The sequence below is a fragment of the Episyrphus balteatus genome, chromosome 2 (genome assembly GCF_945859705.1).
Source record: "Episyrphus balteatus chromosome 2, idEpiBalt1.1, whole genome shotgun sequence".
NCBI classification, from domain to species: domain Eukaryota; kingdom Metazoa; phylum Arthropoda; class Insecta; order Diptera; family Syrphidae; genus Episyrphus; species Episyrphus balteatus.
The window spans coordinates 48,708,942-48,723,305 of record NC_079135.1 but is presented as its reverse complement, the minus strand read 5'-3'; the positions used below and the strand labels follow the sequence as shown (position 1 = coordinate 48,723,305).

General features: G+C 29.6%; 4 protein-coding genes across 5 annotated transcripts; 1 reads left to right on the top strand and 3 right to left on the bottom strand.

The window, feature by feature from the left end:
• Positions 1 to 2,150: 2,150 nt before the first annotated feature.
• Positions 2,151 to 3,247, bottom strand: LOC129912404 (larval cuticle protein 65Ag1-like). Its single transcript, XM_055990620.1, has 3 exons — positions 3,149 to 3,247; positions 2,509 to 2,666; positions 2,151 to 2,435 (listed from the first exon to the last, which is right to left on the bottom strand). Exons 2-3 carry the CDS (start codon positions 2,631 to 2,633, stop codon positions 2,237 to 2,239), a joined length of 324 nt encoding a protein of 107 aa, XP_055846595.1. The 5' UTR covers positions 2,634 to 2,666; positions 3,149 to 3,247; the 3' UTR covers positions 2,151 to 2,236.
• A 1,907-nt stretch (positions 3,248 to 5,154) lies between these two features.
• Positions 5,155 to 5,670, bottom strand: LOC129912403 (larval cuticle protein 65Ag1-like). Its single transcript, XM_055990619.1, has 2 exons — positions 5,513 to 5,670; positions 5,155 to 5,434 (listed from the first exon to the last, which is right to left on the bottom strand). The coding sequence occupies exons 1-2, from the start codon at positions 5,635 to 5,637 to the stop codon at positions 5,236 to 5,238; spliced, it is 324 nt and encodes a 107-aa protein (XP_055846594.1). The 5' UTR covers positions 5,638 to 5,670; the 3' UTR covers positions 5,155 to 5,235.
• Positions 5,671 to 6,527: 857 nt separating this feature from the next.
• On the top strand, positions 6,528 to 8,079 carry LOC129912397 (larval cuticle protein 65Ag1-like). Of its 2 annotated transcripts, XM_055990613.1 has the most exons (3): positions 6,528 to 6,634; positions 7,570 to 7,728; positions 7,798 to 8,079. In XM_055990613.1, the coding sequence occupies exons 2-3, from the start codon at positions 7,604 to 7,606 to the stop codon at positions 7,994 to 7,996; spliced, it is 324 nt and encodes a 107-aa protein (XP_055846588.1). In that variant the 5' UTR covers positions 6,528 to 6,634; positions 7,570 to 7,603; the 3' UTR covers positions 7,997 to 8,079. The 2 variants fall into 2 exon arrangements, with proteins under 2 accessions (XP_055846588.1, XP_055846587.1); XM_055990612.1 differs by lacking the exon at positions 6,528 to 6,634 and having other exon boundaries at positions 7,321 to 7,728.
• A 2,063-nt stretch (positions 8,080 to 10,142) lies between these two features.
• LOC129912400 (larval cuticle protein 65Ag1-like) lies at positions 10,143 to 10,658 on the bottom strand. The gene is made up of 2 exons (XM_055990615.1): positions 10,480 to 10,658; positions 10,143 to 10,410 (listed from the first exon to the last, which is right to left on the bottom strand). The coding sequence occupies exons 1-2, from the start codon at positions 10,593 to 10,595 to the stop codon at positions 10,212 to 10,214; spliced, it is 315 nt and encodes a 104-aa protein (XP_055846590.1). The 5' UTR covers positions 10,596 to 10,658; the 3' UTR covers positions 10,143 to 10,211.
• Positions 10,659 to 14,364: the final 3,706 nt, after the last annotated feature.

The window sequence follows — 14,364 nt, the reverse complement described above, 5'->3', positions numbered from 1 at the left end:
TGCAAATAAAAAGACATCTCTTCTTTTGAAATTTATATTTAAATAGACGTGCAAATGGGTGGAGATAATTCATTTTAAATTGATCCAAATATTTGTTACCAATATTAATGATTTATTTATGTATATTAGGAACTAATAAACTGTCAGTTTAGTTTTAAAACTAGTCTTTGCGATTTAAAAGTTTCGTTTAACTTTGAAAAAGATTCGTGTAGACAAGACAAGTGTAGACTTATTAATTCTATTGTACAATTATTTACTGTTTTTTTATGGATATGGGCCTGTATTCGATGGAGTGAATTTCGGGTGGGACTTCGCTTCATTAGACTAGCACGTTTAAAAATAAACTGGGCAAAATTTTTAAGAAGAATCTCATTTCTCAAATTTTTTTATGTTTTTTGCGATTTTCGTGTTCAATACATTTGTCCGATAATATATTTGAATTTTGTTTGCTTAGTAGGTAGTAGTGCCTAATTTGTACTAAATTATTTAAATGTCTTACATTTTTTCGAAACAACTGGCAAATATTTTTGTTATAGTTAATAATAATTAAAATAATCTTGTCTTAAAACAACATAAATATTTAAGCAAGCTTGGTAACTAAACAATCTTTGAGAACCAATTGAAGAAAATCTAAAGTATAACTGAATGTTTTTAATTTTGTAAACCGCTGATACATAACCGAAGGCTGAAGGAATCAGAGACAAATTTTTTTAAAGTCCTAAAACTAGTAAGCATCTGAAAATTGATATTATTTCAATTTTCCCTTGAAATATTAATATTCGCATACATTTTAAAGCAACATTTAAAAATAAATTAATTTTCAAATGCAATTTTGTTTATAAAACTTTGTTATTCCTATGCCAAAGGATAAAAGTACTTTTAATTTAAGAGTTACTACCGTAATTAAATACAAAAGATTTTTATTATAGCTTTTACAAATGATTTTGGGCTAGTTTTAACTTTAAAGGCAGATTATTTAATGGACGTGCAATGTAATTTTAAGAACAGTTGGGTCTTAATTGGCTTAACTAAATCACATACATACCGTTTTCGTTTGGTATAATTTTTAAATTTTCCAACTCTCATTTGACACAAAAAAGATAATAGGTGAACCAGCGGACATTTTTCAGAGCTTGCTTATTAAAAATTTTCTGAAGCAATTGGACTTGACATGATATATGTATATTCACTTTTGCTTGAAACCATTGGCATTTGTGAGAAGAGAAAAATTTTCATACTTCGATATGAATTGATAGAGCCTTGTAGACATGGGGAACAGCTAACTATTAATACAGGGTCTCAAGATCAATTCACAAAAAAGTGAAAGGAAAAAGCAAGATGCAATTATTGTAATTACTGACATAAGACAGAAAATTGTCTATTTTAGGATCCCTTTCGGGTCTTTGGGTTTTCGACATTCTGGGTTTTTGGGATTTCGGGTTTAATGGATTCTGGATTTTCGGGATTTTGGATTTTCGGGTTTCAGTTTTCGGGATTTTGACCCCAACCTAGCATTTTTCGCATTGCCCTTCCTCTACACGACCAAAGAACGACTTAGATTTTGACAATATATTTTTGAATACAAGACGGTCAAACTTAGAGAGATTTGAAAATTTTAAGACTTTTTTGTCAAGAAAATAAATATAAGCTGAATGTAGGGTAGAGTTGCCTATTTTCGGCAGTCTCCAGTTTCCGGCCACCTTTCGAAAAATCGTTATAACTAGTGATTTCGAAGGGGTTTATTCCAAAATTTTGCTCTTATGCTGTTCTCTTATTTGTTAGAACTAGTGATTTCGAAGGGGTTTATTCCAAATTTTCGCTCGTATGCTGTTCTAACAAATAAGAGAACAGCATAAGAGCAAAATTTTGGAATAAACCCCTTCGAAATCACTAGTTATATAAAAGGCTAGCTAAGAGTTCCTAGGAACAAGTCGTCCACAGAGCAAGAGTTAGTCAGGCGTTTCTCCAGGCGACCTTACTGTTGCCGCCCGAGCTTGTTTAAGCATTCCCTATTACAATACATGATACTTAAGAATACCCCTTAAATGTATTTTATCTACTTATGGGACACCCTGTATAAAGTTCAAAGAAAAAAATGTTTTTTCGTATTTTTTTTTTTTTATTTCACTAAGACTAGACAACAAGCCTTATCATTGGTAATTCTCTCAGTGACTGATATGAAGTTCACAATAAATAGATACAAAAGGCAGGGTAAACAGATCACAAGAAGTCAAGTTTACAATTTTGGTTCAACTGGCAAATGAGCGCCTTGGGGTTGGAAACCGTTCTTGTCGGCAATGTAGGTGACTTGGTAGGTGACACCGTCATCACCGATGTAGCTGAATTGACCCTTGACTGAGATAGCTTCGTCTTCCTTGCCAAGGTTTTCAATGTGACCTTCTTCGCTAGCAGACTTGCCATCGCTGGTTTCAACACTATTTATTAAAAAGAAAACAAAAAATTAATAATAATAATTTAAAGTAAATGAAAACTATAATGATTACTTACTTGTATTGGTAGCTTTCGGGTCCTACTTCAGAATCCTGACGAGTGACAATAGCATCTCCGGATGCGGATGGTGGAGCAGCCAAAGCCAAACCGAAAAGAGCAACGAAAACAATGACGAATTTCATGTTGAGTTTGTGTTTTTTGTGGTTGGATGCTAGCTAGAGAAAACCAAAGACTTGAGTGACTTGCAATGGGCTATTCCTCATGTTTTTATATTCGGTAACAATAAAATAGTCAAATGCAAATTCTCAATGAGGAATTCATAAATATGCTATATTTGGAAGTTTATTGAACCGGTTAAGCTAGCCTTAACTCGTGTAGCCAAATGCGCATATATGCACGCATAATTTTTGCAAATAAAGATACAACATTTTGTAAATTCGCAAAAAAAATATGAATAAAATGTGTGTTATATTTTTTTTTGTATTAATTTATTTACATAGATTAAGGTTTTGTTATTCGAATGATACTTATTTAAGTTATGAATTTCAAGTATAGAGAGGAAAATGGTAGATTTTTGTTTAATACGGTCAAATAGATGATGCGGAGCTTTTAATATTTTGTTTTATTAAAAATAAGTACAATGTGTAGTGCAATTAATTTGTGGTGAAAAAAAATTATAGGTACATACAGAACATACATGTGTTATTTAGTCTTGTCTACCAATCATTGGCTCCTTGAACTTTTCTCCATAAAATTTAGATTTTCGATTTATCGGAATTTGACTCTTATAAATTTGAAGACTCCTTTAAAATCAAAGTATTTTACAGCAAAAATCCACCAAAGATGTGAACAGAGACAACCAATTTGCATTCATTTTCATTTAAAATATAATTAAACGCCCGTAAATGAGCGTGAAAGTGAAAACCAGAATATACATACAACTGCGTATACAAGGGGGGGTCACGGGGTCATTAATATTTTGTAAAATCCTAAATAAGTTATATAAAATAATATTACCGTTTAAAATTACCAAAATTTTTAAAGGTACCTTTAAACAAGCATTATGTTTTACGCCAAAGATAGTTTTCTAAATCGGAAATTATCCTTAACATGGGTTAAACTGCATTGAATTTTAATATATTATAAAAAAATGTATCCCCCAGTGTAATAAAATTTGCATAAGATTTAAAAAAATGTTTTTTTTTCGAAATGCTATTTTTTCAACTTTGTGATTCGTTTGCCTTAGGAAGACTTTCAAATAAAAAGTTACCACATTTATTTAATAAAGAAGATTTTCATGGTATGTATCTTAAAAATGATTTTGGGCTAGCGGAAAATCGAAGTAGGTATACAGTTTAATTTTTAGAACAGGATGGTCTTAGCAATTGGGCTCAAGGCTAAGGCTAAACTAGAGCAAACGAATCACATACCTTTTTTTTGTTTAGTAACTCTCCGATACTGTTCGGTTCTAAATGTAAATCTAAATGTAAGTAAAAATTAAATTTAAAATCTCATACCACAAATTTTTTTTCGGTTTTTTTTGACCATTTTGGAAAGCGGCTATTTTTGGAAAAATAAGGAATACTTATTAGTAAATATTTTTTGATCCACGCTGGCCTAATGTAAAAATATTTTATTAAATAATAAAAATATTTTGGACACCAAGTGCCGTTATACTTTTCGAATAGATTTTAGCCCGGAAAACTTGAAAATTATATCTAAAAAATGTTTATCGATAGGTTTTCGAGATATGATTTTTCAACATTTTTATGTCGTAATTTTTCGAAGCAATCTTAGTATTCGGGCTATATCTTGAGTAATAAATGTCCAATTTGAACCGAAGAACCGGGAACTAAGAGCTGAATTCTGAATAAATACGCAAGAAATATTAGAATAACTTTTTAGGGTCGTCGTAGATGTCCAATGAACCAAAATGTGAAAAAAAAACATTTTTTAAAGGATGTTTTTGACAAAAAAATTTTATAACGACAAACAAAATTCGACTTTTTTGTGTTACTTTAAAGAAAATTTAAATTTTGTAATACCGTGAATGAAACGCCTGGGACCGAACTTTTATTTGCAATCAAGGTATCGCCCTTTAATGGCTCTATATGAATTTATGTGGTTATATACTCGACACAAAAATCGGAAAAAATGCATTTTTCAACTCCCCATAAACCATAGAATGCCGTGAAATAAACCTGCCAGACTTTCGAATTCTTCATCAGGGCGCTATTACCTACACACACATATGACCCATTTTCGGTTATACAAAAACTCCCAAAATCTGCTTGGGCTCTCGGTCTAAAAGTAGTGTAAAAAAATATAATAAAATCTGTTTTTATAATTAATTAAACACCGATTTAAATGAACTTTTACGCAAAACCTAGTACGCAATTTGATTTCTGGCATAAAATGGAAGTTTTATAAAAAAAAATCGAAAATCGTTAGAGCCGTTTTTAAAAAAAATTATTTTTTTATATATAAAAATTTTCCAACATTTTTCATTCCATTCATTCAATAACAGTTAACTGATTGTTTATTACAAGATTGAAAAATTGGCTTTTAGACAAGTAAAGCCAAAAACCATATTGTCACACTCAATAACATTAAACATTAAATTGAATAAATAAACAAAACATTTTCGTAAATTAGTTTTTTTTATTTCATTAAGACTAGACAACAAGTCTTATCATTGGTATTTCTCTCAGTGGCTGACATGAAGTTCACAATAAAAAGACAGATCAAGGCAGGTTTAAAAGATCACAAGGAGTCAATTACACCTTACAATTTTGGTTCAACTGGCAAATGAGCGCCTTGGGGTTGGAAACCATTCTTGTCGGCAATGTAGGTGACTTGGTAGGTGACACCATCATCACCGATGTAGCTGAATTGACCCTTGACTGAGATAGCTTCGTCTTCCTTTCCAAGGTCCTCAATGTGACCTTCTTCGCTTACAGACTTGCCATCGCTTGTTTCAACACTATTTTTTTTCAAAGAAAACAATAAATTAATAATAATAATTCAAAGTAGGTAAATGAAAACTATAATGATTACTTACTTGTATTGGTAGCTTTCGGGTCCTACTTCAGAATCCTGACGGGTGACAATAGCATCTCCGGATGCGGATGGTGGAGCGGCCAAAGCCAAACCGAAAAGAGCAACGAAAACAATGACGAATTTCATGTTGAGTTTGTGTTTTTTGTGGTTGGATGCTAGCTAAAGAAAACCAAAGACTTGAGTGATTTGAAATTGGCGATTCCCCATCATTTTATAATCAGCGAAACTATAATAGACAAATGCAAATTACCAATGAAAAATTAATAACTTGCTATATTTGGAAGTTAATTGAACCGGTTCAGCTAGCTTAACTTGTAAACCATATGCATATTATATGCACGCATAATTTTTGCAAATAAAGATACAACATTTTTTTCAGTGATAAATTTTATACCTACTGGGCGTGAAGATAATTCATTTTTGATATTGATCAAAATATTTATAATTTTTATGATTGATTAATGTATATCAGGTTTTATATGGTTGGCATGTAAATGATGAAGTGCTTCTGTTATGACTGTTTGGAGTTTCACAAAAGTGTGTATCCGTTTACCCCTAAAATTTCCCTTAGCAAGTGGTAAATTGCAGCTTTTAATATTTTTATCTGTGTTTATTGGTACCTAAATTAAAATTTACTGCAACTTTCCTTCCTACATTTCTATCATATCAATGATGTGTAGATTTAAATAATTTTAATTTGCTCTCAGCCTAGCCGATAAGTGGACAAATTTATGAAATTTGATTTTTCGGAAAAAAAAAACAAAATTCAAATTTTCTTAAAAAATCGAAAATTGATTTTTTTTTTTAATTTTGATTTATGTTCAAGCAATATGAATGCTTTTTCATATACAAAAATTAGTTTACATTGAACCATTTAATTCTGAGATGTTCAGAAATTTTAAAAACGGTCCTATGGATGTTACCGTTAATAATGATTGAAAAAAATATTGAAATATAGACCTTAGCTAAAAACAAATAATTGAATTTTTTTATCGAAATCGTAGTAACAGTTTTAGAGAAAATCAAACTTTTCCAAAATCGGTAAATAGAAAAGATAAAAATAAATTGACTACAACGATCTATTTATTTCAATAATAAGGTCACATAAATAAATAATGTAAAAGTGCGTAGATTTATATTTTTTAAATCCAAAATTTTTTGACTTTAAGACAAGATAAAAGCTTTTGTTTGGACGTGATGGAAAAAAACTTAAAAAAATCTTTAATTTAAGGTTACTTTCAGGACCTAATGATTTTCAACAAAAAAAATAAAAATATCCTTTTTCATCAAAAGATCGATAGAGTAATTTTTTGGACTTCCTCATCATCATGGGTTTGATAAAAGTCTTTAATTTTATTTTAAATAAAACGAAAATCCCAAAAAATTATTTTAACAAAAACTATGTTAGTAAAGGTTAAGTAAAATGGGTTTGATTCATAATGAAGTTTTTTTTTTCCAGAATCAAGTATATTCATATCCAAGCCAAAACAAAATTTGTGGAATATACATTTAAACAACGCTCTTCAATTTTTGACTTCCAATTTTAATTTTTTTTTTCAATGCGCCTTTCGACACCATTGGGGAAATTGAGTACAAAAACTAAAAAGTGTAAATTTTAAATGTTGTCTAGTGTGATTTAAACAAATTTTTCTAAATGACTAAACATTCGTACTTCATACTTAAAAAAACACAAAACGCTGTCATATCAAAAGCACTGCAACATTTACTTGCCAAAAATACAAAACCTGATAAATATAAATCAATCAATAAAATTATAAATATTTTGTTCAATATCGAAAATGAATTATATTCACGCCCATTATAAAATTTGTCACTGACCAAAAGATATTTTTGCATGAGCAAAAATTATGCGTGCATTTATAATTATGAATATTTTACACTAGTAAGGCTAGCTTAACCGGTTCAATCAACTTCCAAATCTAGCGTATTATGAATTCTTCATTGAGAATTTGCATTTTTAACTATTTTATTGTTACCGAATATAAAAACATGAGGAATTGCCCATTTCAAATCACTCAAGTCTTTGGTTTTCTCTAGCTAGCATCCAATCACAAAAAAACACAAACTCAACATGAAATTCGTCATTGTTTTCGTTGCTCTTTTCGGTTTGGCTTTGGCCGCTCCACCACAAGATTCCAAGGATGCTGTTGTCACCCGTCAGGATGCTGATGTAGGACCCGAAAGCTACCAATACAAGTAAGTAATCTTTAATTTCTGGTCACTTTGAATTATTTATTAATTGTTTGTTTATTTTTTAAAAACTAGTGTTGAAACCAGTGATGGCAAATCTGCTAGCGAAGAAGGTCACATTGAAAATCTTGGCAAGGAAGATGAAGCTATCTCAGTTAAGGGTCAATTCAGCTACATCGGTGAAGATGGTGTCACCTACCAAGTCAACTACATTGCCGACAAGAACGGTTTCCAACCCCAAGGTGCTCATTTGCCAGTTGAACCAAAATTGTAAGCTGTAATTCACTCCTTGTGATATATTAAACCTGCCTTTACCTGTCTTTTTATTGTGAACTTCATATCTGCCACTGAGAGAAATACCAAGGATAAGACTTGTTGTCTAGTCCTAGTAAAATAAAAAAAACCTTAATTACAAAAAAAAATTTATTTATTCATTCATTGACTGTGTATTGAGTGCGAAAATTGGGTATTAGGTGTATCTTTTATAAAAATAGTGTATCTAATACGATAAAAGTAGGAGGTTTTTATTTTTGGCCATCAACACACATAAGGGTGCAGGAACAAATTGACTCAGTTATTTCGAGATTTCATGCAGGGTGTCCAACAGTCACTGCCACAGACGAAATCCATGGAATACTAATATTAGTTCAAGTAAAAAAGCTAATGAGATAATTTTCTCGTTTTCGGATCGTTTTCGAGGTTTTTGAAGATAGATTTCTTTAAATCTTCTATTTCTTCCTATTTTTGCCAAACTTTAACTTATTTTGAAAATTAAATATTTAAAACCGAATTAAAATTCGTTTATCTAAAAGTTTGCCCTAATTTTGTATCAATGAGGATTTTAATAACTTTGTTGGGCCTTACTCCTTTTTCCTTTTTTAATTTGACATCATTTAATTCAGAAAAATTAGTTATTGACAACAGTTATTTCTTCTCAATATAAAATACAAAATTATTTTTCTTAAAATAAACTAGTATTTTACAACAAAAATATATTTCAATTTAGTATACATAGGTAAAATAGTATCTATATAAAATCAACATGGTACAAAAGGTACCCTTACGAAATTTCTTGATAATGTTGTAGGAATTGCGAATAAAATAAGTGTATACATTTTTTGCGTGTGAAAACAAAAATGATGGGCCACCCTAATGAAATTTTGTAAGAACTTTGAATTTGGGATAGAAGGCAGGAATAAAGAGTTTTCATAAAAAAAATTTAGGTGAAAGAGTTTTTTTTTTAGAAGAGACAGTAAAAGCTGTAATTGGTCCCAAAAAGCCAATGATTCATTTTAATTTTGGTTTCTATGGCAAATTGAACGTTTATACTTAAGTTCTTAGATGTTTTAAATGAATCATTGTCTTTTTGGGACCAATTACACATTTTTTATGTTTTCATTAAAAAAAACCCTTTTTTTCTTATAAACACTTTAGATTCTTGTTTCTTATCTCAAAAGTAACATAATTGCTGAATTTCAAAAGGTTGTACCCTTTTATTACTATTATTGTTACTTACTTTTTCCAATACACCCACATTTTCTATACACCTTAAAAAAAACACCCATTCACATGAAATGTTCTTAAAGGCTGCTTAAATTCTTGATTTTTGGTTTAAATGAAAGACTTGTACCAATTTTCATTGATGTAACAATTTTGTCCCAGTTTTTGTGGTACTAATTCCGAATTTAATCATTTCTAAAAAAAAAGACACGGCTTTCATTCAAGATAATTTTGTAGACTCTGTTGATTCTTAGTTCTTATACGATTTTTAGAGGGGGTAGTATCTAAAATTAGCAGACAAAATGTGTTTCGTTTTAAAATTTGGCAAACAAATTCATATTTAACCATTAGTTTCTTATAGCAATATTATGAAAGTGAATAAAAATTCATTTTCATTTATTTCATAAGAAATGGTGTAAATTAGAATCCATCAAACTGTTAGAGATAAAAAATAAACTTTGGCTCAAATTTTAAATCAGAATAATTTAAATGGTGTATTTTATTAATAGATTTATTGTGTAATTTTCAATTTCAAAGGAATAATTTTCCCCAAAAACCAGATCATTTAATATACCACTAGCGCCATTTATACACCAAAAATCGGTATATTTTTTTAACCACCGGAGTTTATTATATACGAGCAAATGGTGTATTTTTTATATTAAAAATGTATATCACGAAAGTGCAAAAAATACACCAAATATTTTGGTGTATTTTAGACTTTTGTGCTACTTGAGTTAGGTATAGGTTAAAGTAACATCATCTATTAGCTTTAATAGCTATCCTTTAAATATTTACACAAAATCCCCTTTTGGCCTTTCTAGGTTGAATGAAAAAAATTATTTTCGTAAAATAAGTTCATTTTATTCACTAAGACTAGTCAACAAATCTCATCATTGAAAAATCTCTCGAAAGCTGATAAGAAATTCACAATAAATAGATAGAGATAGGCAGGTTTAATACATAGATCACAAGGAGTCAGTTAAAGCTTAAACTTTTGGTTCAACTGGCAAATGAGCACCTTGGGGTTGGAAACCGTTCTTGTCGGCAATGTAGGTGACTTGGTAGGTGACACCATCTTCACCGATGTAACTGAATTGACCCTTGACTGAGATAGCCTCATCTTCGGCTCCAAGGTTCTCAATATGACCTTCTTCGCTGGCAGACTTGCCATCACTGGTTTCAACACTATGTTTTTGAAAAAGATACAAACAATAAATAGCTATTCAAAGTGACCAAAAGTTAAAGATTACTTACGCGTATTGGTAGCTTTGAGGTCCTACTTCAGAATCCTGACGGGTGACAACAGCATCCTGGGGTGGAGCGGCTAAAGCCAAACCGAAAAGAGCAACGAAAACAATGACGAATTTCATTTTGAGATTGTTAGTTGGGTGCTTGTTGTGAGCTGGAGAAAACCAAAAACTTAAGTGACTAGCAATAATCGATCCCTCATCATTTTATAATCGGCAATAATAGAAAATCAATTAAAAATTTTTAAATGATAAATGTATATTTTGGGAAGCTCATTGAACCGGTATTTCTATGCACGCATAATTTTTGCAAATAAATAAAAATATTTTTTGATGACAAAATTATACATGCATGAATTTATAATGAGGCTGATTTGAATAAATTTTATAATTTTACCAAAATATTAATACAAGATTGTTATTAATGTAACGAAAAATTTGCATAAAAAAAAAAAAAAAAATGCACGAATGAGTGTTACATTGTATGTTTTTGTTGGTTTAATTCAAAGATTTGAATCAGTAGTCTTTTAAATTGGAGCAAATTTTTTTTTCGATTTTCTATATTAAATTTAAATAAAACTACACAACAATTTATCAAATTTTAGTTTTGCTTTGAATTAATGAGGAATCAAATACAGGAGATCTGAAATAAGTTGTGATGTCAACAAAGTTTGGATAAAGTGTTAAAGTGCGGTTTATTCTGAGTATAAAAATCTCATTTCCGTTTTGTTGCATCACGTACATTTTTCGTGAACATTTTTCTATATGATGAAACATGCAAATTTCTTTTGGCATTAATTCAAAGGTTTACCTTTTCTTCGCCTTTTAACTGTATTTAAAAGATTTTATTTGAGGTTCTTATTTTGTTGTTCAGTTTCGTTGAGTTATTTTCCCGAAATTAAGAACTCAAGAATATGGATTGTTTTTTTTTTTTATTTTAATAAACACAATATTTAGTAAAAAGTAAGTTTTTTTTATGTGATACACATATGAACCTAGTTAATTTAAGTTATTAAGAAAGCTAATGGTTTCAGTGGTATGGCCTGTAGCTTTAAGTAGTCAAAGACAGACAGACAGATTAGTTCAATTTATTGATCTCTGATATAAATGTTGCGTATACACCACAGTGACTCTCCTTTATATGATAAAATCTAACATTTTAAGTATGTTTTTTTAGATTGAGACATTATTTAATTAGATTGAGTACTAATTAAATAACAAAGGTTCATTCTTTATTATTCACTTTAGTTTTAAATAGGGGTTGGGGTCAAAATTCTGCCGGGGTCAAAATTCTTTTGTCAAAATTCTGCTTTACAAAATTCTGCTTTCAAAATTCTGCTTTTCAAAATTCTGTTTTTCAAAATTCTGTTTTTCAAAATTCTGCTTTTCATAATTCTGCTTTTCATAATTCTGCTTTTCAAAATTCTGCAAAAAATTAAAAAAGGGTTTGGAAAATGTTAAAAAGCGCGCGCTTTTTAACATTTTCCAAACCCTTTTTTAATTTTTTGCAGAATTCTGTAAAATCATCTTTTTGAAAAATTATCTGCTTATTTGATTACTTACCTACATAATTTGTCATTTTTTAAATGCGAATTAATTTTTGTTCTATAAATGAATAAATTTGAAAATATTAAGAAAAGGTTTTTAATATTAAACATTTCCGAAAATAACTAAAAATTTATTAATTTATCAAATAAGGATGAATATTCAAAAATTTGAATAAGAAAAGGAATATACAACATCGGTTCCAATTAATATACATATTTTATTTGAAAGAAAGTCAGTATATGCATTTCAAAAAATATTTGCGAAACTTAAATAAAAAAATTTAGGAAAGTACCAATGTTGAATTACATTAATGAGGTGTATTTTTCTTTAGCCAGCGCATATGCTATAAAAATAAAAACAGAATTAGCAGAATTTTTTTGTTCAAATATAATGCTGGCAGAATTTTGAAAAGCAGAATTTTAAAAAGCAGAATTTTGAAAAACAGAATAGAAAAAAAGCAGAATTTTGAAAAACAGAATTTTCGCTGAAAAAGCAGAATTTTGTAGCCAGAATTTTGACCCGATCCCTTTAAAAAGAAGCAAAAAAAAAAATCGAACTCGAGATAACAATCCGACATGACATTACGATGATAGAGAATGCTAAAAAAGTATGTCCCACAATTCTGTCTGTCTGTGTGTCTGTTTCTATCTCAAGCTGCAGCCTAAACTTCTAATCCAATTTACTTCAAATTTAGTAGTTAAAAGAGAGGGAATCTTAAGAGGAGAAATTAAAATTTTGTTTTGGACCAAAATTAACGCTACTTGGAAAAGGTTATTTTTCTCAAAAACGGCTAAAATGATTTTTATTTAAAAAAAAATACGTGCACTATGGCAACTAAAGTCCTACCTTTGAAATAAAAAAAAAACTTTGAACCATTATTAATGCTACCTGCCATAGAACTATTTACTTGATTTCTGACTTTCACATAAACGATTTTTGTATAGGAGCCCCTAAGTAGCCGTAATATCAAAATATCTAAAAATGTTCAAAATTTTCAATTTTGGATTCTTAAATTTTGTTTGAAAAACAAACTGATTGATATTTTTTTTTGAAATTTTGTCTTTATGTGTGAAATAATATTTTCTTAAAAGCATAGCAATTTTTTTGAAATTTTTTGTTAAGAAAAAACTAATTTTTAAAAAACGGGTCCTACAATTTTCGAAAAAAAAAAAAATTAATAAATTCTTTCTTAAACAAGTAACTAAACTGCATACTGAGTTTGAAAACTTAAATAATTCCAAAGGGTGTTTTCATTGTTTTAAAAACAATTTTTAATAATTTTTTGCAGTTCTTATACAATCATTGACAGAATTGAATTAATTTTTTTTTAGTAACACCAGCTTACAGCCAAAATAGCCACAACTATTTTGCTAACGTTGTTATAATGTTTTTTTTTTTCAAACAAAATTTTGCTATTTGTAACTTATATTGAAAGCTTTATACATAATACATACACTTGAATAAAGGCACTAATATTACAAAAGATAAAAGCGATTGGTGCTGTGGTTTGGTAACATAACAGATTTTCGGTTTTGTGTTTTCAATGAGTAACTTATTACAAACAATATTGTAATAACAAAACACTGTGTTTGTTTTTTTTGCGTCACTAGAATAAAGGCAGGCTTTTAAATCTTGTAAAAATGATGAAAAAGCGTGGACAAATTTAGTTTTAGTATAGAAAAGTGAAACTTTGCAATAATTTGTGTATTTTAACTAAATCTGCGCTAAGAGCTATCATTAGGTATCACAGAAAATGCAAAAAACCATGCACAGTCGTGAATGGTGTTGGTAAATACGCTAAATTTGTATGAGAATATTTTCAAATTGACGTAAACTAGTGATTTAATGTAAAAGTAAAGCATGGGGTACCTAAACAAAGAGCCAAGAGAAAAATAATTCAAAAACTAGCTGCAAGTTCTATAAACGTTGGCGCTAAAATCAAACGAAAAACTATGGGTAAACAAACGTCATGAGCATTCCATAAGGTAAATGCCCGAAATCACATCGCAATAAAAATAAAACTGATTCATATTGGATGAAGACGAAAGTTCACTGGACTAGCCTTCATACTCATCGAATGTAAATGTTATGGAAAACTATAATTTCTTACTTTTTAAGATGTTACCAAGAATTTTATGTAATTTCTCCACCTAAGTCCGTGATTGTGAACTGTCAAAATGCATTTCCAGTGCAAACTTTGATTTTCTCCTTTTTCGTGGTTAATAAAATAATAACACCGTTTTTCATAATTTTTACTCGATTTGATAGCCTGCCTTCATTCTAGTGAATCACTGTGTTTTGTGAAGAGTTGCGAAAAAAACGCAACTTGTAGCCACACGGTTAC

What these genes read in the sequence shown, in the direction of transcription:
- LOC129912400 (XM_055990615.1), bottom strand. Translation starts at nt 10,595, where the DNA reads ATGAAATTCGTCATTGTTTTCGTTGCTCTTTTCGGTTTGGCTTTAGCC. An exon ending in CCTCAAAGCTACCAATACGC is followed by an intron (nt 10,411 to 10,479) that starts GTAAGTAATCTT and finishes TCAAAAACATAG; the next exon opens with TGTTGAAACCAGTGATGGCA.
- LOC129912404 (XM_055990620.1), bottom strand. Translation starts at nt 2,633, where the DNA reads ATGAAATTCGTCATTGTTTTCGTTGCTCTTTTCGGTTTGGCTTTGGCT. An exon ending in CCCGAAAGCTACCAATACAA is followed by an intron (nt 2,436 to 2,508) that starts GTAAGTAATCAT and finishes TTTAATAAATAG; the next exon opens with TGTTGAAACCAGCGATGGCA.
- LOC129912397 (XM_055990613.1), top strand. Translation starts at nt 7,604, where the DNA reads ATGAAATTCGTCATTGTTTTCGTTGCTCTTTTCGGTTTGGCTTTGGCC. An exon ending in CCCGAAAGCTACCAATACAA is followed by an intron (nt 7,729 to 7,797) that starts GTAAGTAATCTT and finishes TTTAAAAACTAG; the next exon opens with TGTTGAAACCAGTGATGGCA.
- LOC129912403 (XM_055990619.1), bottom strand. Translation starts at nt 5,637, where the DNA reads ATGAAATTCGTCATTGTTTTCGTTGCTCTTTTCGGTTTGGCTTTGGCC. An exon ending in CCCGAAAGCTACCAATACAA is followed by an intron (nt 5,435 to 5,512) that starts GTAAGTAATCAT and finishes GAAAAAAAATAG; the next exon opens with TGTTGAAACAAGCGATGGCA.